At 35.7% G+C, this 26312-nt stretch overlaps 2 protein-coding genes across 4 annotated transcripts in view; one reads left to right on the top strand and one right to left on the bottom strand.

Moving 5' to 3' along the window:
- Positions 1-26312, bottom strand: part of LOC120633149 (semaphorin-1A) — a 516391-nt gene that overhangs the window by 432137 nt on the left and 57942 nt on the right. The window lies entirely within an intron of this gene.
- On the top strand, positions 21189-25048 carry LOC120633151. The gene is made up of 3 exons (XM_039903278.1): positions 21189-21236; positions 22496-22584; positions 24390-25048. Exons 1-3 carry the CDS (start codon positions 21222-21224, stop codon positions 24619-24621), a joined length of 336 nt encoding a protein of 111 aa, XP_039759212.1. The 5' UTR covers positions 21189-21221; the 3' UTR covers positions 24622-25048.

Here is a 26312-nt window from a genome sequence, read left to right on the forward strand (position 1 = left end):
TCCACTTTAACCAATAAATTGGCACAACACACAATAAAGTACTTAAACATTTGTGTACAAAATGAATGGATATCCAATAATAGTCATCAATGAGTAACCGAGCGTATCAAGTATTGCCATTCATGAATATACAATTTCTTTAAGCCAGTTGTTTTTGCGTGTTAATTTATTCTGAGAACGCACGCTGAGTACTTACTGCTGAAATATGTAATTGATATTTCAATAGAGTGAATCTTATTCTTAACGTTTAAAGACTTACATAACCGAGTTTTTTTTTTACGACAATACACACATCGCCATCTAATCCCAAAGTAAGCGTACCTTGTGTTATGGGTACTAAGGTGACTTATGAATATATTTTTTGAATAATATACATAAATACTTATAATATACAGATAAACACCCAGACACTGAAAAACATTCATGTTCATCACACAAATATTGTCCAGTAGTTGGAATCGAACCCACGGCCTTGGACTCAGAAAGCAGGGTCGGCCGTCAGTTAATGGTATATCAGTTTAAAGTTAACACGAGGCAGTATAAAGCAGTGTTAGACCAGTGGGTAGGACATCGGCTTCACTTTCGAGAGGCAGAGTTCGGATCCCAGCACGCGCCTCTAACTTTACTAAGTCATGTACGTTTAAAGCAATTAAAATATCACTTGCTTTAACGGTGAAGGAAATCATCGTGAGGAAACCTGCATACCTGAGAGCTCTCCATCGAGTCCTCAAAGATGTGTGGAGTCCACCAATCCGCACTGGGCCAGCGTGGTGGACTAAGGCCTTAACACATTCTTACTGCTGGAGGATTGCGGTACCCGGTAGTGGGCCAGTAATTGGTTCATATGATGACGATGATTTGGCATAAACTACAAAAGAGAGAATAAAAAAAATCCCTTACAAAAGTTCAAAGCATATCCGTTAGAATATTGTACTTAGTGCTCATTTAAAAACCATTTTACAAATGTAAAAATATGTACCACTGACAAATATAATGTATGAATTAAAAAGTAGGGCTTTTGATAAAATAAGGAAATCTCTACTCAGCTCTACTTAAATATTCTCACATTCGAGGGCTTCCGAAAGAAGACTCTTTAGAGATAAGTAATATTAGTAGACATTTGTTCAAATTACTTCACTCATAGACAGATATTAGTCTTTCAGGCGACACATAACAGCGTATTTCTTGGATCTAGGAACACTATCACATGCAGTGGCGTGCATAGAGGGTATGCCCAGGGTACATGATATAAAGTGAAGAAAATCTCCAGTAAGAGTCATAAATAGTTAAGGGTAAAGCTTTTTAAAACTCTTACAATGTATATCCTTAAGTTTTTTATAATTCGTACTGGATATTTTGTTCATTTTATATCATCTGCATACCCTGTGCATACCCTCTATGCACGCCACTGATCACATGTAAGTAGTTTAAATGTTAATTTTATGTTCTCGATGGCCGTCTCTAAATGTCAGAGGACAAGTCTGGCAAAAAATCCACTCGGTATCCCGTAATTTCACTAATTAACTCTCCGAGTCACGTACAAATTAAGATGGCGAAGTATTCGAGCGCCTTTGAGCAAATGGGCTAACGCCCTTAACGTTAATTTGAATAAAAATGGAAACGTGATGATGTTTTTATCGGCCCGGAAATTTATTTATTTAACGGAAGAACCTAAAAGACACGGTTAAACAACAAGTAGTAAAATTTGGTATTTGCGAACGAAAACAAAAGTCTACGTAATTCTTAAGTAACTACACTACGAACAATAATTTACGAAAATTTGATTGTTTAATTTTAGTTCTTTATACACTGATGGCTTGTATCTCGAAAATCTGACAGCTTAGAAGATTTTTTCTCATTTCTCTTAATTTTATCGATGCTAGCTATTTATTAACAAAAGTTTTATGTGTGGCCGCTATTTTGAAAAAAAATATGAAAATGGCTTACAAGTATGTACGCTTTAATATTCAAAGTACTTTGATAAATATGTGACGGGAAAAAAACCTGTTGCATAAGTTATAATAATCGAATAAAAATTACACCTTATCATTATGTCATACAACTTTCATCAAGGGTGAATTAAAAATTGTAAAATGATGATACAAAACAACTTGGTTGCTAAACATGGCGTGCTGTTTTTGCCACTGTGGCTAACGTAGAATTACGATCGGCACGTTTACGGTTTAATATTCGATGTCTTAGAAACAATCATTGTGATAAAAGTCGGGTCACGTAAAAAGACCTCTGACGATAGACCTGCACAGTGAAACTACAATTTTTAATAGTAACCATATTAAGTCTGTTTTTTTGTTACATTGTTGTTTGGCTCCACCGCTTCATCCATATTATTGAAATATAATACATAAATAGCATCATGGAGATTGACAATGACTTCCCTTCCCAAAAAACCCGTTCCCTGTGGTCGGTAATTAGATGATAAAGATGATAAACTATCATAGCTCTTGGTTATTTTGTTCCTGGGTTTCCTGGTTAAAAAAAAGCCAACACTAATGAGGATCAAGTCGCAGTAGAAAAGTCGCGCGAATAAAGTTTTAACAAAAATATAATAAGCTTTACAGTATCATTATTTTGTTATATTCATAACAATGCGTGAAAACATTATCCTTTTTAAGCATATTACGGAGGAGTGTGACAATTGCTAATTTTTAAGTTTGTGCGGGGAATCGATTGTATTAAAAATAGGAAAAGTGTACAAACTTTATTGACAATGTCAGAATTTATAAATAGGAATTTATATATACCGCCCTGTGAGATCGTCTGCACTCTTTTAACCTGACGAGTGGTGTACTGTCTAGCATTAGATATGTGCTGGAAACGAGCCTTAACACATGCTTAAACTAACAATAAACGGAAGGATGTACCCGATAGTTAAAGTACAAATAGGGTTGCATTTTCTTGTCAACGGAATTACGTTGTACCAATATAAATAAGCATTTATTATGTTAAAAGCGCTTACATGTTATCGACTTCGATATTTCTTGCGGATTTCCCATAATAGCCCTAGCTCATTAAAAGAATGTCACGTTACCAATAGTACATTTTGGAATTTTAGTTGGTAGATCTGTTTAAAAAAGTCGCGAAGCGCCGCGATATTTAAGATCAAAACACGAAAATAATACTCCATCTCATCCAGATCTTTAGATCGGAAATTAAATGAAGTAACCTTAGAAGAAGACGTTCACTAACTAGATTATTTGATATGAAGATTGTGGATTAAATTCATCATTAACTGCGGGTGTAATCCGACTGTTAAATATCAATCCCCATTTTTGATTCAGCATCACTAGATCATACCCGAGTTTAGAAAGTGCGATTTGCATATAAGAGTTAATGAGGCTCGAAATTTGGGTGTTATTTTTGATTCTTCACTGCACTTTGAATCCCATGTGTTGGAAGCCGTTCGAAATTGCTTTTTTAGGCTTAAGTTATTATATAAAATAAGACCGTATATTGGTGTGGACCTTAGAAATAAACTGTGCGAGTCATTGGTCCTATCGAAGCTCAATTATGCTGATACTGTCTTTGGAGCACGATTACTGGGTAGAACTAAGAAGCTTATACAGCGTGTTCAAAATGCATGCGCCCGTTTCTGTTATGACATTCCACCAAGAAGTCATATCAGTCCTTATATCAATAACGCAAACCTCTTAAAAATGGAAGAGCGAAGAAAACTTCACTTCGCTACTTTGCTATTTGGGGTGATAAATAACGGTGTCCCGGAATACCTACGCAAAAAGTTGAGGTGGATAGAATATCGCTGCACTGGCCGGTTAAGAAGCTCCTCAATCGTTTTGACGATGCCACGACATAAAACTGCCGCCTTTCGCGGCAGTTTCAAGTTCTCTGCTACTAAGTGTTGGAATGACTTGCCACCACCCATACGTGATATACAAACTGTTCGGCTATTTAAAGAAAAACTCAAAGCACATTTGCTACAGCAACAAAAAATTTATAGTTCTTAAATCGACATTAATGAGGCTTTTCTTTGAATCAGTTTTTTTCCGTTTTTTTCCGTATGTGTTTGTGTGTGAAAAACACTATAGTAGCAGGGCTGTAATTTGTTTCTGGCGTATGTACAGACGAAGTATCGAGCGTTTCCATGGACACTGCCTGTGGTAGGCTTCTTGGTTTAGATCTGTAAATTTTATATTCCGCACCATTTTATATTTTTTTATTTTTTATTTTATTTTTATTTTGTATAGACTGTGGCATGGATGATGTAGTCGCAAACACGTCTGTGAGCACACAGGGTCCCCCTGAAAACCAGCGCTGCAGCTCGCTGCGGCTTCGTGCTGAGGTGGAACCCTATTTGTCCACATGCTTTTATTAGGATATATTTTTGTATTATAATTGTAAGCGATTTAGTGGGCTAATAAATAAATAAATAAATAAATAAATAAATATACTTTGTAGTAAGTGGTTTATGGTTATATTTATTTATTTCACCGGGCATTTATTATTTCCAACTGAATTGTGCGTAGTTAAACAAAAACTTATAGAGTTCATATATTGCAGCTTGGATTGTTATTATTGTCTAATAAATAATTTATGGCACGGTGATTTATCGATATAAATGCTATGTTTCTGGCACATTTGTTGGAGCAAGCGTAACGGCAAATGAGGGTATAATAACACCTGGGTTTAGACCGTTTGGCTTGAGACCGTTTTGCTTAACTCTATTAGAGCTTTCAGTAGATAATATGAAAGGAGATGAAAAACAACTGAGAGAAAACAAAAGAGGTCCCAATACCGTAGAAATTCGACTGAAATTGGAACAACTTGGCTTAGTTTTGTTTCACATTTTTGATCACGCCCCAGTTTTGCGAAGAGCTTTTTGTGATGTGCCTGTGGCGGTGACATGCTGCGGCATGTTCCCAATATTGGTACAAGACACGTTCTGACATTACCAAAGGCCGCCCTACATGTAGCTTGGTATTAGGTATACTCCATATTCAAATAAAAGTATGAAGCGCGTGTCAAATTTTGTCGACCACACCACTTGCAAAGTCAACACGCAGACAATGCACTTTTTTTCTTCGTGGTGAGAATGTTAGCTACCTCCGGCCTTTGGGCAGGACGAAGGTTTCCTGAGACTCTCCTTCTCTTAAAACGCTAATCGTTTTTGAGTAAACCACTGCCAATTTTTACTGAACGAAATCAGACATCAAACAAACAACATGCTAAATTAAAATCAAGTGACTTATTCTGTACTGTGGCTTTATTAGGTACGCGTCGCATAGCGTAGGTACTTAGGCGTGGCGGTCTTTTATCTTTAATAGGGTTGTCAGAAGTAAACACTTACAATGGTTAGAATTAGTTTGTATGGAAAAATAAATATGCTCCTTTCGATTTAATATTTTTACTGGGTGATTCCTTATGAAAAATACTTATGAACCCTTCGACAGACAACCAGTTGGCGAAGTAGGCAGCGACCCAGCTAAGTGTGTCTGGCCGTGGGTTCGATTCCCACAACTGGAGATGTTTGTGTGATGAACATGAATGTTTTTCAGTGTCTGGGTGTTTATCTGTATATTATACGTATTTATGTGTATTATATTCATAAAAATATTCATGTCATCTTAGTACCCATGACACAAGCTACGCTTACTTTGGGGCTAGATGCCGATGTGTGTATTGTCGTAGTATATTAAAAAAAAAAACAGTATTTCGTAATACGATTACACTTTGTATATATATAACAACAGATAACGATCGGCAGTACATTTGAATTTCTGTCTAGAACTGTCGAGAACTGTTCTATTACTTGTAGTCCTACTTTTACTGTTTCGTAAAAGGTGACGATTTTTAACAATTATTTATGCAGATAGTGAACAATGTTCTCTTTTAAATTACGGCTTTAGGTTGTCCTTTTTTTTTTTAAATTAGGTCATCAAAATATATATTTTTTTTTAAACAAACCTCTAGGATGTAGATTAGGGGGTTAAAGTTTGTATGGGAATATTTTAAGCGCAATTGTAAGCGAAAGAAATCGCTAGTAAAATATAAAGAAATTAAATCGCTGAACCAATTTGGTAGGAAGCTGACAGAAATGGGAACATGTTGGTGCAGTTTTGTTTCTCGCTGTTGATTACGCCCCAGTTTTGCGGAGGGCTTTTAGTGTTACGCCTATGGCAGTAACTGGCGGCCTCATGTACCCAATATCGGTACGGGATGTGTTCAATATCGACATATTTTTCACGGGTTGAATAAATATAGCTCCGAATTAATTAATTAATTGTAAATGTCCAATTTTAATGGATGTTAAGATGCATCTTTGCCAAATATCATTAATTTTTTATTGTAAAAATATAACCGCGTTGTTCAAGTTTTTTTTAAAGTAATAATTCAAGGGCCAAATATATTAATTGTTTGTGAAAAACCATTGGCTATGAACAGAGTTCGCAGGGACTGTCCTGTTCACAAAGTATGTCCGTCCATCCGTTAGTCACGCACAGCCTTCAACAACAATATGAAATTTGGAATCTTACTGGGTTTTTTTTATATTCTTAAATTTGATATCATTCAAACACTCAACATAAATTACTACACTAAACGACTATTACTACCTACATGAATATACCTATTCTAACATAACCTACATAAAATTAAAGATTTTAGTAAAACCTCTCCTTTTCTGTACATTTAATATATTTTGAAAATTTTGACCGGGGTTTGCTTTATAATCAATACTGAGTCCAAAACAAATTTTTATTTAATTTTTGGCTGTCTGTCTGTCTGTCTGTCCAGGCATCACGTGAAAACTACTGAACGGATTCGAATAAAACTTGGTTGCCGGTTGCTGGTGTAATCACAGGCACTTGTGGCTTAACAGGTTTTTGGACACAGGGTGGTACTTTGTACGACATGTTTCTTGCATACTCTACTAAATGTTGCTTGTTTATAGGAGATGGTTTCCATCAGGAGGGCCATCTCATTTGTACGTCATTTATTGCTTTAGAAAAAAACCTATCTAAGTTATTCGTTTATTTAGTGCATTTTTAAGCTTCGAGAAGTTTTATTAATTATATATCCCTCCTGGCCGTATCCGACCACAGCGACTCCTTCTATCTATTATGAGCGTACCTGATGTGCTCTCCAGTGACTGGCATAACCACTCTTTGTTTTAAACGTGCGATCACATTGACAGCACGTCAGTATTTATATTGTACCAATTATATTGTAATATATGTAATATATATTTATTAATTAGTACAATTATGACTAACATAAACAAGGAGACGACAAGAGGAATTGGGAAGTCTGATGTCTTGGAGCAAGCCTTAGTAGCGCTTTGCATAGTGACAAATAAGTTAACCAAATTATTTACATGTGTGCATACACTTGCCACCAAAATAGCAGTTCTTGGCCGGTCCGGGATGTCGAGGTCGCCTGAAAATCAGCGTTGTAGCAGTGATCATAAAACCACTGCTACAGCATAACGCTGAGGCGATACTCTGTTTGGGAGGAACAACACCACAGATATGACACTGGCGACAGGGAACTATATTTGTTTGTTTTTAGCATATTTATTTTGTAACCTAATTTTAAGATCCTTTCTTTTATTTTTAAAAAAGTTTAAGTTGTTAATGATAACTTTTTTTTTTGTGTAACTCGTACTTTTTATGTTAATTGCTATGTTTTGTTTTTATCCCAAATAAAAGATTTTATTATTATTATTTTATATAGAAGTCAATGAAAATTAAAAAAAAAGTGTGTGATCTTCGTTTAATAAAAACATTAAGATTGCATTATAAAAGGAATTATATTGGCGTAGCTGTTATGTTAACAAACCTCTAACAGAGAGGAACCTCTTAGTAAAAAACAAATATAGGTTATTAGGACACATAAACCTTGTAAGGTTTTATTACATTGAACGGAGGAATTTCCCTTAGTTTTATAATCAAAAATAAAAAGTATACGCTAAGAGCTTGCAGCTTTATTAACACTCTTGGTTATGGAACACTTGTCGCCCTGTGCAGTTAAAAAACCGTTGTTTCCGTCCTCTTATACTATTATTTAGATCGAATTCTTGTCCTGTAGCTAACACGATTGCAAAATGATTTGTACTTAATTTGGTATTAGTTTATTTATCTTTTGAAAACCTTAAAACAGGGAATGCAGGATACATCTCACTACCGTGTAGTGTACACATTTTCTAAAAGTACCATCTTTTCGTAATAAAAAAATATTTCAATTTGACTTTAAACATAAAAATTACTACACCTATAACGCGATACAAGAAAATCTCTCACGGTGTTGTCATAAGCTATGTTTTTTTTCGCCAAAGCAAGACCACCACAGCTCTTACACTACATCTACAGAATAACAACTTCAAGTGTCAAGATTCCATTTACATTCGCCAGCTAATGTTTTATGGCAGTGTCTTATGAGCCGACCACGTAACGACCCAGTATGTTTTACGAGAACGTATCGAAATGAGGTCACGTCAGACTGTCCTTTTATTTTGCAAATGCGAAATGATTGCCATGTTCGTCTACTTTGTCTGCTTTGACAATATTGCAAAATCTAAATAATATAAAAAAAATAAAAAAATCTATATATTCATGAGTGAAGCAGAAACTCTGTACCTCTTTTAACGAAAATTGCGCGGACGGAGGAGTATGAAATTTCCCACCCTTATAGTTTATATAGAAAAATGCACGAATACTAATTTTTTTAATATGAATAAAAAATATCATTAAATCAATAAAAACACACTACACACACAAACATGTATTCGACATATATACGCATATATACTTTTTGGAAATAACCATTATTATTATTATTATTTAATATACTCTATTTTAATCAGTTCACACACACTACCATGTTTTTGACAGATACACACATTGGAGTATACATGCTAATATTTTTTTGGATTATAATTTGTTTGAAGGAAATACGCCAATTGAAAGCATGGCGAAATATGTGATTTAAATAAGTATTAAATAAGTATAGTCTTTGAAACCAGAACGTTAATAATGTTCAAACTTATAATTTAATTTAAATATGGAATTTCGACCAGCAATATATACAAGGCATGCCACGAGTAGAAGCAACCGGCCGGCGCGGGTGCGTCTTGCACCACGCAGTGGCGTGCACTTCATACATGCACAAAAGCACTGCATACCCTTAATTTTGGATATAACTCATAAAGGCGAAGGATTTTTCCATTTTATGCCATCTCTCTTCTATATGCGTACCCTGTTAAAACCCTAAGCACGCCACTGGCTTCACGGCTACATATATTCATTTATTTATATCAATAGCCTATAACTGTCCATTGCTGGACAAAAGGCCTCTCCCATTAAGAGGGTTTGCCCAGAATCACAACGCTGGACAGACTGTTGGTGTTCGCTTTGGATTCCATTAGTAGCACGTCGCGCGATGTGAATAAATGTATACCGTGTCGTGACAGTAGATTCCAATACAGGTGTAACAAACTCCTCTAGCGAGCATCGTTCGAGGCGACTAAGGGAAAATAAGTCCTCTGTACTAATACTACTATCAACTGCGATCACTAACCTGCCTACCCAGCGTGGCGATTGTAGACACCTGCGGTCCAGTATTGAACTGCGATGATGGTTATAATGTTGATGCAGTGAAGTCTCACATTTTGTATACCGCCCAACTCCACAAAGTCTCAAATCGCCGATCGAAGATAGCAAATCATTCCTCTACACAGGTCCAAAGTTTCTCCTAGTTTGAAACACAATTTGCGTAACGGCAGTGTTCCCTACAAGCTTATTGACTTGGGACATGACGTCTTTGCAGCTACTATTTCAACTTCCTCCCTATTGAGTATTAAGGGAAACGCTCGAAGCGAATATTGAACTATATTTACTTCGAGACATGAGAGACTATTATCGTTTTATATTGCATCATTCAAATAGAAATTGCGATGCTAACGAATACAGGGAAAAATATAGCGATTTCTACGGCAGCTTTTAGGAATTGTAGTTTTTTTTTATTATTTGTCCATCCATTCTTTCCTGGTGATGTGATGCAGTCTAATATGGTAGCGGATGAATTGGATAGGGAATTGAGCGGTTATATTAAACCCGTACCCCTAATCTGTTTCCATGCGATGGCGTACCAGTACGCTAAATCGCTTAGCGGCACGTCTTAGTCGCTAAGGTGGTAGCTACCAGAGAAAATTTAGATTACAAATTCCGAACTTGCCTCTGCCAGGATCGAACCCTGGATCTTACTCGTAAGATCACATCGCTTACAATGGGCCCGGAAGATCGTGAAAATGGAAAATTCATCATATCTTTCTGTCGGTTTAAAGCGGTTACAGAAACCGGAAAATGACATACATGTTAATCAAGCTGACTTGATGTGATGTAGAGTCACTTATAAAATCGTAATTTATAAAAAAAAATGCTTTTATATAGATAAGAAAGCTAAAAAGGAAACTACCGTGTTTTAAATATTTAGACCAGCACTTAACTGCAATCACATCTCATAACGAATTATAATCCAATCCGTCTGATATCTGTTTGAACATGATGGAAACCATATAAAACTGTAACTATTCTCATCAGCGTAAAAATCAATGTTTAACCCTAATTAAAAAATTTACACAAGCAACAATACGTTTATATTAACAAAATATCTTATAAACCGCATGAACAATAAATTCCCATAATCTTGGGAAAACGTCCAAAAATACACGCCCCGTGACCGCACATCCTCTCACAAAATGTCTTGTCAACCCATATGTGACTGAACTAAAGGCCACTGCATACGCAACGATATAAAATCGGGGAACAGTCTCGGTAATTTGAATACCGGCCAATCCGGAAAAACGAGACATAACGAAAGAAACCTGCAATAATACTGAGGAATCTCATCCGTAATAAAGAAAATAAGAAAAAATTAAACTCTACGCTGAAGTAATCCGTTTGTAACAGCAAGTAATTAACAAACTTATTTAAAAGAATAACGTTAAAAATAAATAAATATCAAATCATTAAATTCAAATTTCTTGATTATTTTATGAATGATTTATTAAAATTAATTTATATAAATTTTGCTTATTTAAAAAGTTTAACCATTTGAAGTTGTTTTTGGTTAATTTTGGTAAGGAAGAATTGGAATAAGAACGAACTACTCAACCAGCAAGAGTTGACGAGTCGCTACTAGTGCAATATTTTATAGCACCAGTATATCACTAAATTCACTTGCGGGTTTTATTAAATCATATTATTCTAACCCATAGCAAAGTTTTCATGGCGGCTGGAAGGGAAAAACCTCGCTACATGTGGTGGGGCCTTAAAAATACGTGCGATCACAGGTGACGTGGTCTGAGTGACCTGAGAGAGGATTACAGTAATAAGCCGCTCAGGGCATGGCTTCAAAGCGAGGACTTACGGACCTCTTACTGGGTTTATGAGTCCCGTATAAAACCAACGGTAATATAGAGGCTTTATATTGTACACATTTACGACTGAATAACAGTTAGGCTAGTCATCACATAGTTAGTCATTACATGACTTATATACGGATTTTGGATAGAAATTAAGCACGGTTCCGTAACCAAAAGGTAAAAACTAAATTGAATCCTACTAGTAGGCTTATTTGTCTGACCATACACAGAAGTCTACACGTTTCAACGGTAACAAGTAGCCGGCTAGTTAACATTTTCTTATGATAGCTACGAATTTCTTGCTTCTTTTCACGAGTAATAGTAATAAAAAAACTAAATTGTCGTTCGAAAAACCTCACGAACACTAAAAAGCATCAGTCGCAACAGGAAGTCTTGGTTGCACAAAAACAGAGAGTGGACTGGGATCACGACGCGACAGCCGTGTCTCACAGCTGTACAGCCTCGCGAGAGACAAGGCTAAATATAAAAACTGAATGCCAACCTACACTTGTTGAAGAGGCACCGAAAGAAACAGACGAAAATTGTCGGTTTTAATATTGCAACTATCTTTAAAACAGTGTTTATAGTAAAAGACTGCTAGTCTCTCTTTTCCTAGAGTTTTTTTTAGAACAACTAAAGACCAGTATTTTGGAAATGCATAGTATTGAACGACCTGCCATTTAGTTAGGTAAGTAGCTCCGTAACGTAGTTTTTTCTCGCTTGCTTTACAAGTACAAATATTTCAATATACTTCAGGATAAAATAGCTTCCTAATGGTGAAACATTTAATACAATATTGATCACAAACAAACAAATTGGTCTTATTTATAAATGTTTTATAGGTATAGAAGTATAGTTGGCGTACTATCGGTATAGCCGAAAATCAACACATCAGCATATGTACATTGTACAGGGTATATGCATATAGTTGCTTTCGCTGCGACTAGATCACAAATCATTCTGACACGTGTCAAGTTATAGCCAAACATTTATCTCTCATACGATTCGACAGCTCACTGCCGCCATATTGCTTTGATGGTGTTTATTCGGAATCGATTTCCAAACAGTGCTATAGGTAATTATTATAAAATCATTCTAGTTATAGTTAGTGAGGTACCCGATTTTCAATATTTGATAGGAATCAGCGATTTTTTCCGATGTTTCCAAAATATAACAACGTGCGAGGTTAAGCTTTCTGCTTTATTAATCGACTTGCAAATATTTTGATTTTATAACAATAACCATATCGCATTTTAATAATGCAAAGTGTGTTATGTTTCTCATTTTTTATGCAGCGTCGGATCAATATCCTTGAAAGTAAATGTACATAACATACCAAAAATTACAACCTTTGTACAGTCACAGGCGAAAGTTACTTATGAACTACAATCCAGTCATCTAAATCGCACGCACGGTGATGTCATATTTTCATAGTATAATAGAAGCATCTTTCACATACCCTGTAATATTCAAAGTCTACCTGAGAAACACTCTATACAATGGTACTATAAATATCAGGAGGATGGCTCGACTTACAAACGCACTCTAAATATACGAGGCCCAACTGTACATATTCAAAAACAGTGACCAGTAATGAAAGTTGCAAAGTAATCCAATTACAACAGACAAGCTATATAGAGCGTTAAAAAATACAAGTATTTTTATAAATTATGTAAATTTATTTTTTTGACAGTTATATTTTTGTGTGTACTTTCTTTATCTCTCTTTCTATTTCGTGTTCCTCATTGCTGAGGGTCGTGACCCCTTCCACTTAGAACCCTTCGGACGATTTAGTGCCATTTGACTCGGCTTTTAGCAACGTGTAAAGCAATATGCACTTTGGTGTCTTGAGCAGTGCGGATTTGATCCGACCAACGAATCGGGGTACGTCCTCGAGGTCTCTTTCCTTCCACTTTGCCAGTGACCACTATATTTTCAAGATTGTCTCCATCTCTTCTGGCAATGTGACCGAAGTACTCGAGAATCCTCTGAAGACAGGTGGTTTATCTAGCCCCAAAGTAAGCGTAGCTTGTGTTATGGGTACTAAGATGACTGTTGAATATTTTTATGAATAATATACATAAATACATATAATATACAGAACACCCAGACACTAAAAAACATTAATGTTCATCACACAAACAATTTCCAGTTGTGGGAATCGATCCCACGGCCTTGGACTCAGAAAGCAGGGTCGCTGCCAACTTCGCCATTCGGCCGTCGTGTTAATAGCCTCCTTATAATTTTAAGCTGTCTCAATATCGATGCGTTGGTCCTGTGTGCCGTCGACGGGATTCGCAGCATTCTCCTCCAGCACCACATCTTAAAAGCGTCTATACGTTGTCTATCAACCGCTATAATGGTCTACTTTCTTTATTGCAATGATATTTTTGTTCTGCGCACATACTTGGTATAAACCTTGATATACCTTGATATCAATCTAACTTTTAAATTACACTTTCCTCTACATCATAACGCCTTTGAGAAGGTTAAGGAGACCTTTCAGGCATTCAGGTTCCCTGGCCATGTTTACCTTCACCTTTAAAGCAAGTAATATCTTGATTCCTTAAAAAACGACGATTACTCCGAAAGTTAGAGATGCTTGCCAAGGATCAAACTCGCTCCAACCCCGAAAAGGAGCCGAAGCCCAAGCCACAAAGCAATCATCAAGATCGAATCTCGAAATAAATAAATTACTTATATTATTTTCCCCTTACTTCCTTACAACTTTTTGTAGCAACATTTGACGCATTGTTCCTTAAAGCAACTATTTCTTGGTGATATTAATGCCTCCTATAAAGCCACTTTCTATTACATAAATGACTTCAGGGCCACGCTGGCATATTGACGTTAATAAAAGACACGGAAAAGCGGACAGCTTCCCCAGGGAACCGAACTTGAGTGTTTACCTCAAGTTTGTTATGATCTGTTTACTACTTAGTATATTACTTACGAGTACGTTGCTAATTTAGCTACAAGTGATCGTATAAATATATAAATAAGAGCTCTTAAAAGTGACTTTACGTGATGGCATTTTCGCATTTGTTCTGTTTCTTTTTCAATACAAAAAAATACTGCATGATGATATATGTGACGATGTCATAAATGGAAGCGTGCGAGACTATTATTATTAGTTTTTTCTGCTGTATTTTTTGCTTACGATTCTGCTTCACATACTGACCTCCGAAAGACTACTCAGTCTGTCTGTGTGATCTGTCTTTGAGCAAAGTAATTTGAACAAATATCGTTATTAATGTGTATTATTTGTATTTTCCATCTTTCAGTATAATATATTTTGATGTTTGTGTGCAATAAAGTATTTCTTCTAGTATTTAGACAGGATAGTACTGAAATTCTCGTTGCGGTATGGTAGAAATGCGGTTTTAATAAAAAAGATCGGTAGGAGATATAAAAAAGTTGCAATGGCGGTTTTATCGCGCTAAGCGATCTCCTACAAACACCCCTTGATGGGAGAATCATGTTTGGGAAAACTAGAATATAAAACAGATTTATTAGCGATAAAATAAAATAGATGCACTTCATCATCATATCCGGCCATTACCAGCCTTAATGGCTGGTACACAGGTCAGAATGTTAACTTACAGGTTTTCAAAATTCATTTATTTCAAGAAGGCCCAGTTTATAAGCACTTTTGAAATGTCAAGTCAGTCTGCAGGCAGATTCCACCGAAAAGAGCCGGCAAGAAACTCATTTTACACCGTACATACATTTTAGATATTTATTTAGGTCGTGATGCTGGCCAAGTGCGTATTATTGGACTTCACACGACGTTGAGAACATTATGGAGAACTCTCAGGCACGCAGGTTTCCTCACAATGTTTTCCTTCACCGTTAAAGCAAGTGACGATAACTATTACCTATTAACTTAAAACAAACAAAATTTAGAAAAGTCAGAGGTTAGTGCCGAGGTTCGAAATTCGAATCCTAACCGCTATCACCGATACACTTATGACAAATAAAAAAAAATAAAGAATTATTATTTTATAATGATAGTCTAACAATACAGCAAATTAATATCGTAAAAATAGAATGTGGTAATTGTCAGAGGGTATACAAATTCTTCATTCTTTCTTCATCATCAAAAATATCCTGCCAATGCAAAGAAATGGAACGGTGTGTGTGTATCTATTTCGCCTTGCGAAGAATACTAATATATAAGCCTGACTAACATTAGCGACAGACAACCGTATAAGATGAATAAAATCATAAAGATTTCTTGAATAAAAAGCTGGGAACCATGCTCAAAACTAAAATCATGTATGCACCTACAAGTAGCAAATAGAATCGTGAGTGCAATCAGACGTATTTCCCTTGGGGGTCACCTACACTTTCATTCTGATACAATACGCTTTGTCTCGTTTGCTCTATTGATAAAATGATTGGGGTTGGATTTTTTTACGTGGAGTATGCACGTTAATACTCTTTTTGTAACACGTAGTGGGTTACATGAAGATCTAGAAATGAAAGTTCTCGTGATAAATTCTCTAGTCCCATCCTTTTTTGCTAATTTCAGCTGTAATTGTTTTATCATCAACATCATCATCATATCAACCCATTGAAGACGTTACCACTAGGTTATCACCGCTTCCTATTTACGAAATTGTTTACTCTTACTTAATTCTTTTTTTTTATTAACGATAGGCCAGCGCTTGACGATCATGCCTGTTAGAAGGCAATGATGATGTCTAGGTTAGAGCACGCTTGCCTAGAAAAAGCCTATTCACTGCCTTGAAGGTACTCAAATGATACGTGGCAGGAAACAGTGCATATTACTATTTATCATTTTAATAAATTAATTTTGTGTTACATGCGAGCACTGCATTAACATTTGAACGATTCTTCTGTTAAAAGTACCTAAATGTTAAAATTGTTCATAGAACATAACCAAAAATAAATAATAAAATTTGATCATGCATATTTTATACATTTTTTTTTCTTTATTTTATGTATTTATGCAAACATTTTATGCATGCTGTTTTAAGCTCCACACACTGAAATACTGCAAGACAAAACATGCTTTCACTCAGGACATACTGTACGCAGTTAAGAAATTTGCAAGAAATTGCATTCGATACATTGGACTATCTTGGCCTAGATTGTTTCTGGTTTCTGACAAGCAAAATGACTTACGGTTGCTAATAACGAAGCTGATTAATTACTGACCTTGATATTGTGAAACTGGATTAGGCAAGGTTAAGTTTAGCTTGCTCATGATTTCTTACCTGGACTAATCCGGACCAAGAAAAGTTACCTGCGTATCACAATAGGAGAAGCCGATACTGCATATGCCATGATGTGCATTATGCAAAGAACAGGTCACTTGCACACAATAATTTAACGCATTATGAACAAACCTTGGCACTCTGGCGCACTAGTACAATGTTAGATAGTGAAATGGCAATGGAGCGTAGCATAGAATCCGGGGCATCCCCAGAGGCTTTGGCAATAAAATATCGATCACGTTTCAATTGCCGTGATTACTGCGTTCAAGTAATTGCATTACATTCAGCATTCTAAAAGCGTTTGTTCAATAATTAACGTGTGATTTGCGCGTGAACGGCCTGTATTTCGGGTCATATTGTAGTGCGGGCCTCGGTAACCGTGATTTGTGAAGTCATGAAGAAGATGACCCGGTTCTAGTTATTGGTGCGGTGGATTGCTATCACTGACGCATCAGCTTGTGAAATGCTGGTAGGCTAATACCTTATTTGCTATCTACTTTTATACAAAAATTTGGAGAGTTTTTTTAAGGGTTTAAAACCTTAAAAGGAATAAGATATTAATTTTAGGATAACTTAGTTATTTTCTGGGTGTCTACAGGTATGTGGAGATAAGTAATTTCGCTGTTCTAGAACGACAAAAGTTTCTTTGTCATTGGATACGCTTTTATATAACGTGACAAAACAAATTTATAACGTGATACGCTCATATACGAGTATTAACAGCGTGTATATGGCATTTCATTTTTCGAACTACACAATATGTTTTGATACTGTTAAGTTGCAAAATACCCGACCAACAATATGTTTTCTCCCATACCTACATGATGACTGTTGTTTCGTTTTATTTTAGTATTCAAGTACCTAATCTGTTATTTAAGAGGAATTTGCAGTACCCTGACAAGTCGACACGGCTTGAGGGTGCGAAGAACCCGAGAGACCCGATTGTAAAAGGATGAAAGAAAATTAAATTAATTGCTCTTATATTATCAAAACATCACTGAAATTTCTGTGGACTATGCAAGTCAGAGAGCAGACTTAAAAGAGATTTGAAACAAACAGCTTAATTTAGAAGTGTAATTCACGACAGTTCTACAATTTTTCGTATGCATCTTCTAGATTGCTGATTAATTTAAGCTGATTTTTTTAAATATTATAATAGAAAAATACGGTTTATGTAAATATTTTTAACTATGTCTAATCTTATTACAATTAAGCTCAGAAATCCTCGTCTCCATTGGCAAGAAACACAAAATATACAAATCCGAAAACCGTAATTTTCGTGTTTTTTTTTTTAAGTAAATTTTTAATCTACTAATATGAACAGAATACACATAATTTTGAGTTTTCTAGAAGAATCTGAAATGGAATAACGAACGATATGACCCGGTACTAATTTTTGCTATCTATCACTGACGTCCGCGTCTTACATGTAGGGTTGCTACGTCATTTGCTACAAAATACTTTTGAATGAATAAATAATGTGAGTAAATAAAAACATTTATTTTTGCACACTTTAAGTAGTAGTATAGAAGAACTGTACTACTACTTGGAGGATATGATAGGTCTATGCATTATAAATTAACACAATGAGTTATATAGGAGGCCACTCCTACTCCAATCGATGTTGACACATAACTACTCGATAAAAAAAAAAGTGATGTACTTATTCTATGAATTATATGTAGCATATTTAATTATGAAGTAGCAGTTGCCCGTGACATAGACTGTGTTGAATTTCTTTCAACAAGTTTTGGGACACAGATTATCATAAAATCGTGTCTTAGTGAATGCTTAAAAGTATTTTCTAAATTTAAATGCCGCAAACCTCTACATAATATCAACAGTTATTTCAAATTATGCGAACCCTTATTTTATCCGTTTTAACTCCGTTTTATTACAGATTTCTTGAATAAAACGGAGGCCTGTTAAAGTACCTTTTTATAATCCTCGAATTATAAAATACTATAGGCATTTTTTATAGCCATTCTTACTATTATCCCGGAAAAATAGACAGATAGCCTTATTTTATTCCACTACAAGTAAGCCCTGGACTGCAATCTCACCTACTGGTAACTGATGATGCAGTCTAAGACGGGATCGGGCTAACCTATTGTAGTTATATTAAACCTAAGTATACCCCAAATAGGTGTCCACGCGACTTCGTTCCGGAACGCTAAATAGCTTAGCGACACGTCTTTGTCGGTAGGGTGGTAACTCCCACGGCCGAAGCCTTCCATTTCAAAATAATAAAAAAGTGTTTTTCGGTTGTGCTATCAGAATCCATATGAATTAAATATAACGCAGCCGTTTCATAAACACAGACAACCATTTCTATTTTATTTACACGTATTTACTTATACACATATTGATATTTACTATTTAGAAATAAGTATTAAATTTATATTATTACGTAAAGATTTAACATTACCAGTTCAGTAATTACATAATTACACAATAACCACACCTACTCGTATGTATGACTAAATAATCGAAACAGTTGCAGCAAGTAGTAATTGTTATAAAATCTGGTTAAGTATTATGTGCATATTCTAGTTAAGCAAGACGGGTGACCGCCTATTTGCATGGAATAACAAAACGTTATTCATGTAATTGAAGATGTTATAAAACAACTTGTGCGTCTCATCAGAATCTATAATCTAACCAAAATACGAAGACCTCTAAGTTTGACGCGTCTTCTTGCCAGACAAAGTTCAAGTTATTGGCATTTGAAAAGTACTCGAGTAGCGTGATGCGACAAAGTGAATTAAATGCAACGATTGCACCAAGTTACATAATTAGCTTACTTCAATCCTTTTTTTTATTCCACAACAAGTTGGCTCTTGACTGCGATCGCATCATTGGTAAGTGTTGATTCAATATTGGATAGAAGCAGGCGTTACTTTGCGGAAATCCATGATATATTATCAAAATTAAGCTTAATTTGCTATACTCCGCGAAAAGCAAATAACTTTTCGCGGAGTATAATTTTTATTTTTAGCAAATTAAGCTTAATTTTGATAAGTGTTGATTCAGCCTAAATAAATAATGTATACTGCGACAATACACACATCGCCATCTAGCCCCAAAGTAAGCGTAGCTTGTGTTATGGGTACTAAGATGACTGATGATTATTTCATGAAAAATATACATAAATACTTATAATATACAAATAAACACACAGGCACTGAATAACATTCAGGCAATGCATACACATTCTCCAGTTGTGGGAATCGAACCCACAGCCTTGACTCAGAAAGCAGGGCCCCTGCCTACTGCGTCAATCGACCGTCAAAGTCACCTGTTATAGATGATAAATATCAGTTACAGTAAACTCTACCTCTAATCGTTTCTCGGTTATTAGTCGATTTCTAAGCGGGATCGTACCGGAACGCCTAATCGCTGGGACCAGACCAGAGAAAATTTTAAAAATTATAAATTCCCAAACTGCCCTCGCTGGGAATCTAACCAGGAACCTGCCACTTATAACGCCGCAGTGCTCATCACTGCGCATGAGCAGTCGGAAAATCCATCAATGATAAGCTATCTTTATCTCCATACTAGATGTTAGCACTTATGCGTCGTGTCCTTTACGTACACGTAACACCGTGCATTATAGGCACATTATAGGCAAACCCTCATGAGAGCAGTGCACTGTTATAGGCTATATTGACCCTGCTTTCTGAGTCTTAGGCCGTGGGTTCGATTCCCACAACTGGAAAAGGTTTGTGTGATGAACATGATTGATTTTCTGGGTGTTTATCTGTATATTATAAGTATTTAGTTTGTAATATTCTTTAAAATATTCATCAGCTATCTTGGTACCCATAACACAAGCTACGCTTACTTTGGGGCTAGATGGCGATGTGTGTATTGTCGTAGTATATTTATTCATATTATTATTCATATTGATTATGATGAGATCCCAATGCTGATTGATTCACCGATGTAAACGATAATGATTGCTTAAACAGAGTCAGATAACAGCGGTGATAGCCTAGAGGCTTCGGCTTTCTTTTTGTGGAGACCGACTTCAATCCTTGGCAAGCACCACTGACTTTTCGGAGCTTTGTGCGTTTTAAATTAAAGCAATTTAAATATCACTTGCTTTAACAGCGAAGTAAAGTATCGTGAGTAACCGGCATGCCTGAGAGTTCTCCATAATGTTCTCAACGGCCTGTGAAGTTTACCAATCCGCACTTGGCCAGCGTTGTAGACTACGGCCTAAAGTTCAGTCCGTAAACCCTTCTCTTTCTGAGAGGAGACCTGCATCCTGTAGTGGGTCGTTAATGGGTTGGTGATGATTATGATGATGATGAAACATAAACGTAACGCTATACATTTTCTATAGGCCGCGGCGTTTGCTCTAACACGCGATACTAGGAAAACAGAAAACTAAAAAGCTCACAGCAAATTGATCCATTTAGGGCCCATTAGTTGATTGATTTCCTTTAATAGTAATATTACGTATTACACGCGAGGAGCAGGAACCGTGACGCCGCGATGGCGATGTCGGCTTGCACAACATCAGTACATATTAATACGAGGCGCGAACGCATCGGCACACACGCATCGCAAACGCCGAAATGATCCGTATCACTGTGAGTAAATGTATTTAAATCACTGAGTTTTCAATCAAACAATTCTCGAATTAAATCGAAAATTATTTAGTCAAGCACGCTTATCACAGGATATTTATAAAAATAATTTGCCGTGGCATGCCTTGCTAAAACTAGAGAATTATTCGACCTATTAGTTTTCGTTTCGTTTTGTTTTTCGGGTAAAAAAAATAGAGAGAACAGCCGAAAATCGATCAAATATTTTAAACGGGGATTGTCACTATGGAAAACTCTTATTCGATATAGTTTTTAGTTATTCGAAGTATCAATAGGAGATCTAGTAGTTGAAATAACCTAGCCCATAGGGTACATCGTTATCGTACAAACTGATGATTGCTAAAAATGACCCATACGAACTCTAACCCTGTATTTTCGTCATATAGGTTTTACTAACAATCGTTGTAAAGCTGGGATAAGTTAAAAAAAAAAAAGTTGTCTCTATCTGTCAACAGTGATTATGCAACCGTTATTTGTTCGTTTTTGTGTTTTCATTTTCCCAAAGATAGGGATGCAGTAACTTTACTCTTAAGTTGTAAATTTTTTTGTCACCTTGATATTACCTAATATCACCTAACCTAATAACCTATAAATATTATACATCTAAATAATTTTTGAAGTTTTTTCATATTAGTAGATGCTATGGGTAAATTAATTAAATAAATAAATAAATATTTGAGCAGTTATATAAATATGTTTTAAAGTTATAAAGAATCAAGGGGGAGGGGGATGAGTATTTATGAATTGATACATTCTGATAATATTAGTAAAGTGTTTCTACTTGATGAAATAAAAAGTGAGAAGATCCATAAAAAGCAGCATCACCGACATAGCTCACAGAGTATGAATCTAAAGAAGCAGTGAATGGGGCATATAGACATAAAGGAACTTTAATAAAATTGGCATACCATCAGAGTTGTTCCGCAGTGTTTTTCACACTCTGACATTTGAAGCTGTTAGTTGCACTTTGCCTAACAATACACAACTATTCCGACGTTATGACACATTTATTGACAAGGTCCATAAAGATTCGCAAGGAACCGCTGGATCAGACACCGCAGTACCTTGAAATTCAAAAGCCTCCACACGAGAAAATCCATCAAAATTGATTCTTATGACCATCGTTTTTGACTATATTATGAAAATTAAGCTTAATTTTCGTAATATATCATGGATTTCCGCAAAGTAACGCCTGCTTCTATCCAATATCGTTTTTGACACTAATTAGATAAATTTATTTACAGTTAATCTGGGCCGTTGTTGCCGTCAGCCATCTTTGTTTGGCATATCCTGCCGCGGACCCCGACCCCTTAGGGTTTGGCCACAAGACTCAGTAAGTATCATAATTAATATGCGAACTAATATTATAAAAGCAAAAGTGTGTTTGTTGTTTTGTCCTTACGCCCTTATAAAGCAATCAATCGACTTTATTTTTGCATAGGGTTAGTTGAAAGGTGGGAGAGTAACAAAGCTTTCTTTTTATCACAGGAGAAGAAACCCATAGAGTTTGTAGAAAACCGAAATAAACGCGGACGTAGAACCCCCGCAACAAGTAGTGGTTTATAATTAAAATGTAATTCTTGTCGTTCTTTATAATTAAATTGTGTTTCTTTTATAGTCGAATTATAAGGCTACAAATTCAAATAATACATGCACAAGACCGTACTAAATGAAATGAATTTTGAATATTCGTGTTACAAAGAAACGATTTGATTACAGAATGTATTTCATTATGTTCATATATTTAATTGGAGGTCTCGGGTTCCTCGGCAGTACTTAAGAGAGTTCCTTTTAGAGTTATGTCGAGGGCGAGGGATTGAACCAGGGACCTCCATTTTATAAGTGTGCACCAATGCGCCAGGGAGGTCGTCCAAAGATTAACATAAAGTGAGTCAATAAAGTAGGCAAAAGCCTTCTTCTTGCTGCCTAAACTTTGGTTTTAAAAGTATACAATTTTACTTAAAAAATAATTTAAGGACTATTCCCTTTTATATTATAGAGCTACAAATTCAAATTCTGATTATAACTATACAACCAATATTCACTCTGATTTCTTTTATCGCATATTTTATCTATTCACCGTTGAAACATTGCGCGTTTGATTCAATATACAAAAAGCCAATACCTATACAAAAAGCCAATAAATTAGTCTAATGGAAAGAACCTAATGATATTCATTTCAATTAAACATAAAACGCGTTTAGGGATCGGGAGTTCTCTATTTTAGCTTCGGATAAAACGAATAAATATTCAACAAATAATGAATTTCAAATGAAGCAAAAGTATAAACTTTATCGGAATTCATCCAGTTTCGATTTCTGAGAGTGTTTTACAGAAATGTTTAATTGTTTTAATGAAAAGGAACAAAAGTTCATTGTGGTTTTAAATAAAATAATACAGATCGATTTTTATTTTTATTTTTTAATTAAGCTAACGAATTCCTGGTATATTTACCCGAAAATCAGTAAATGTTACCTTAATTTGAGTCTCTGATTTCTTATCTTCGAAGTTTTATAATATTAATTTTTAAATTAAAATATAAAAAAGACCGTTTCTATATACTTTTCTTAAAATAATAAAACAGACATTGTATAGACTTGTAATTTACTTAAAAATAAACGTCAAGTTTTCACTCAGGGGCATGGCACCAAAAATGCATCACGGCATTGCCTCTTTGTGTGGTTAAAATTAAATCCCTACTAATATTATAAATGTCAATGTAAGTTTGTTTGTTACGCTTTTACGCAAAAACTACTAAACCGATCCTCATAAAACTTTGTACACATATTCTTGGAAGTGTTAGAAGTAATATAGGTTACTTTTTATCCCGACATTAAGCTCGGTTCCTTCGAGAGAAGGGATGATAGTGTTTGTCGATTTTACACCATAACTCCGACAATCTATAACCGATTTAAATAATTATTTTTGTACTATAGAGGTTATAATATGTATGTATGGCAGGACTCCTCAGCAGACAGCAGCAAACGCCTCATTTAAGGATTAGCGATACTGAATACTTTATTTTTTTTTAGATCTACAACTAAATTTAACGCCATATCAAAAACAAAATCAAAAGCAGACGAAGTCGCGGGCAACAGCTAGTAGTAAATAATTAGATGTAACATTTTCCTATTTCAGTGTGAAGATTCACATTCCGCATGAAGTCCGCACAGTGCATCACCATCATGTCGAGAAAATACCAGTGTACAAAGAAGTGCCAATTTACAAGGAAGTGCCCGTGCTCCACGAAGTACCCGTCGTCAAACACGTGCCTATACTGCAAACTGTACATGTACCAATTGTCAACACAGTACATGTTGAGAAACCTGTGTTCATACCAGTGAAAGAGCATCTTGGTCTATGGCACTGAGGCCTTTTAAGCTACTTGAATCCTAGTGCAGAGTCCATAGTGATACTTCCGGTGCGTAGAATATTGCTAGTGTTATAGGTTACTTATTTTTTAAGTTTATCATCTGCCTTTTATCTAAAGTTAGTGCGCACTTATTTGAAACTGAGTTCTTGAGAATTTCTAATGGCGAGTTCATATTGTAGTTTCTTGAACCACAGAGAGTTTATTTTAAGATCACTGTGAACACTATGAGATACGATGTTATATAAATAAGTAAATGTTCATTAAAGTTCTTAAGACTATCTCCGATCTGTTAAGTGTCTTAGCGAAGTTCGTTCGCTCATTTGTTCATTCATTAGCGACGTTCTTCTCTAACAGACTTCACACAACGTCACAAGCCAGGCTAAAACCAGATTGACCTTCGCAAACTATATAAACTTAACACTAATTCAACTCAAATTAAAACATTGAAAAGTGAGCTTGACGTCATTTAAGATACACTATTTTTAAAGCATGTGACGACTGGCCATCGAGTCCCCTAAAGTAGGGAACTCGATGGTCGAAAGTATTGAAAAGATTGCTCTAAGTCACATATAATAAAACTGATATTCCAATGATTTAATTAAATTCGAGGCGGTGTTAAGTTGATGTAGCCGAATACGTTTGGTGCTGACATTACAATTCGAAGATGATTTTCTAAATCTGTGATGTTTCAAATACCGCAATATAAACAGAGAATCGAATGCGCTGCAAATATCCACGTGTGAGAATCCCAAGCTACATGAGTCACAAATAGCACGCAAGTTAATATCGCAAAATTGTCGCTTGCGCTATTTGCGTTCCCGCATAATATTTTATGTAAGTTACGCTATACAGGCACCCTTCTTGCATTTACAAAAACCTTTTTTATCAATCGTAAGTCTGCAATGCTCGCTTCTCGCGTTCGTTTGCGACATCCTCGCGCAAAGTGGACGTATCCATAAGTCGTAATAACTGTAAGACTGATTTTTTAAATATTTCCAATACTCTATAGTTTATAAGTCGATTGATAATAAACTTTTATTTCTGGTTTTTTAAATGATGTTTCATTGTCTATATATAAGTTTAAAACTAGCGGTGATAGCCTAGTGGCTACGACTGCGGCTTTGTTTTCAGGGGGCCGAGTTCGAACTCCTCTAACTTTTCTGATTTATGTGCGTTTCAATCAATTAACATATTACTTACTTAATGGTAAAGGAAAACATAGTGAGGGAAACCTGTATGCCTGAGAGTTCAGCAATCACTGGGCCAGTGTTGTGGACTACGGCCTAAGCCCGTTCTCATTGTGGAAGGAGACTCTTGCCATGTGGTTGGCAGTGGCGTGCACTTCACGCATGCACAAAAGCACTGCTTAGACTAAAATTGATGTATAACTCGTATAGGAGGAGGATTTTTGCCGTTTTACGCAATTTGTCCGCTGTATTCATACCCTGGTAAGAAACCCAGTGCACACCACTGGTGGTTGGCCGGTAATGGGATGATAGAATGATAATGATATAGGTTTCACTTCTCAGTAACCGGAAGGGTGCCAACAGGATCCCAATTCAAGATAATTACAACGGTATTTAGGTATCAATACAAATAAATAAATAAATATGCTATACCAACACACACATCACCATCCAGCCCCAAAGTAAGCGTAGCTTGTGTTATGGATACTAAGATGACTGATG

This window comes from Pararge aegeria, chromosome 21 (assembly GCF_905163445.1).
Source record: "Pararge aegeria chromosome 21, ilParAegt1.1, whole genome shotgun sequence".
NCBI lineage: Eukaryota > Metazoa > Arthropoda > Insecta > Lepidoptera > Nymphalidae > Pararge > Pararge aegeria.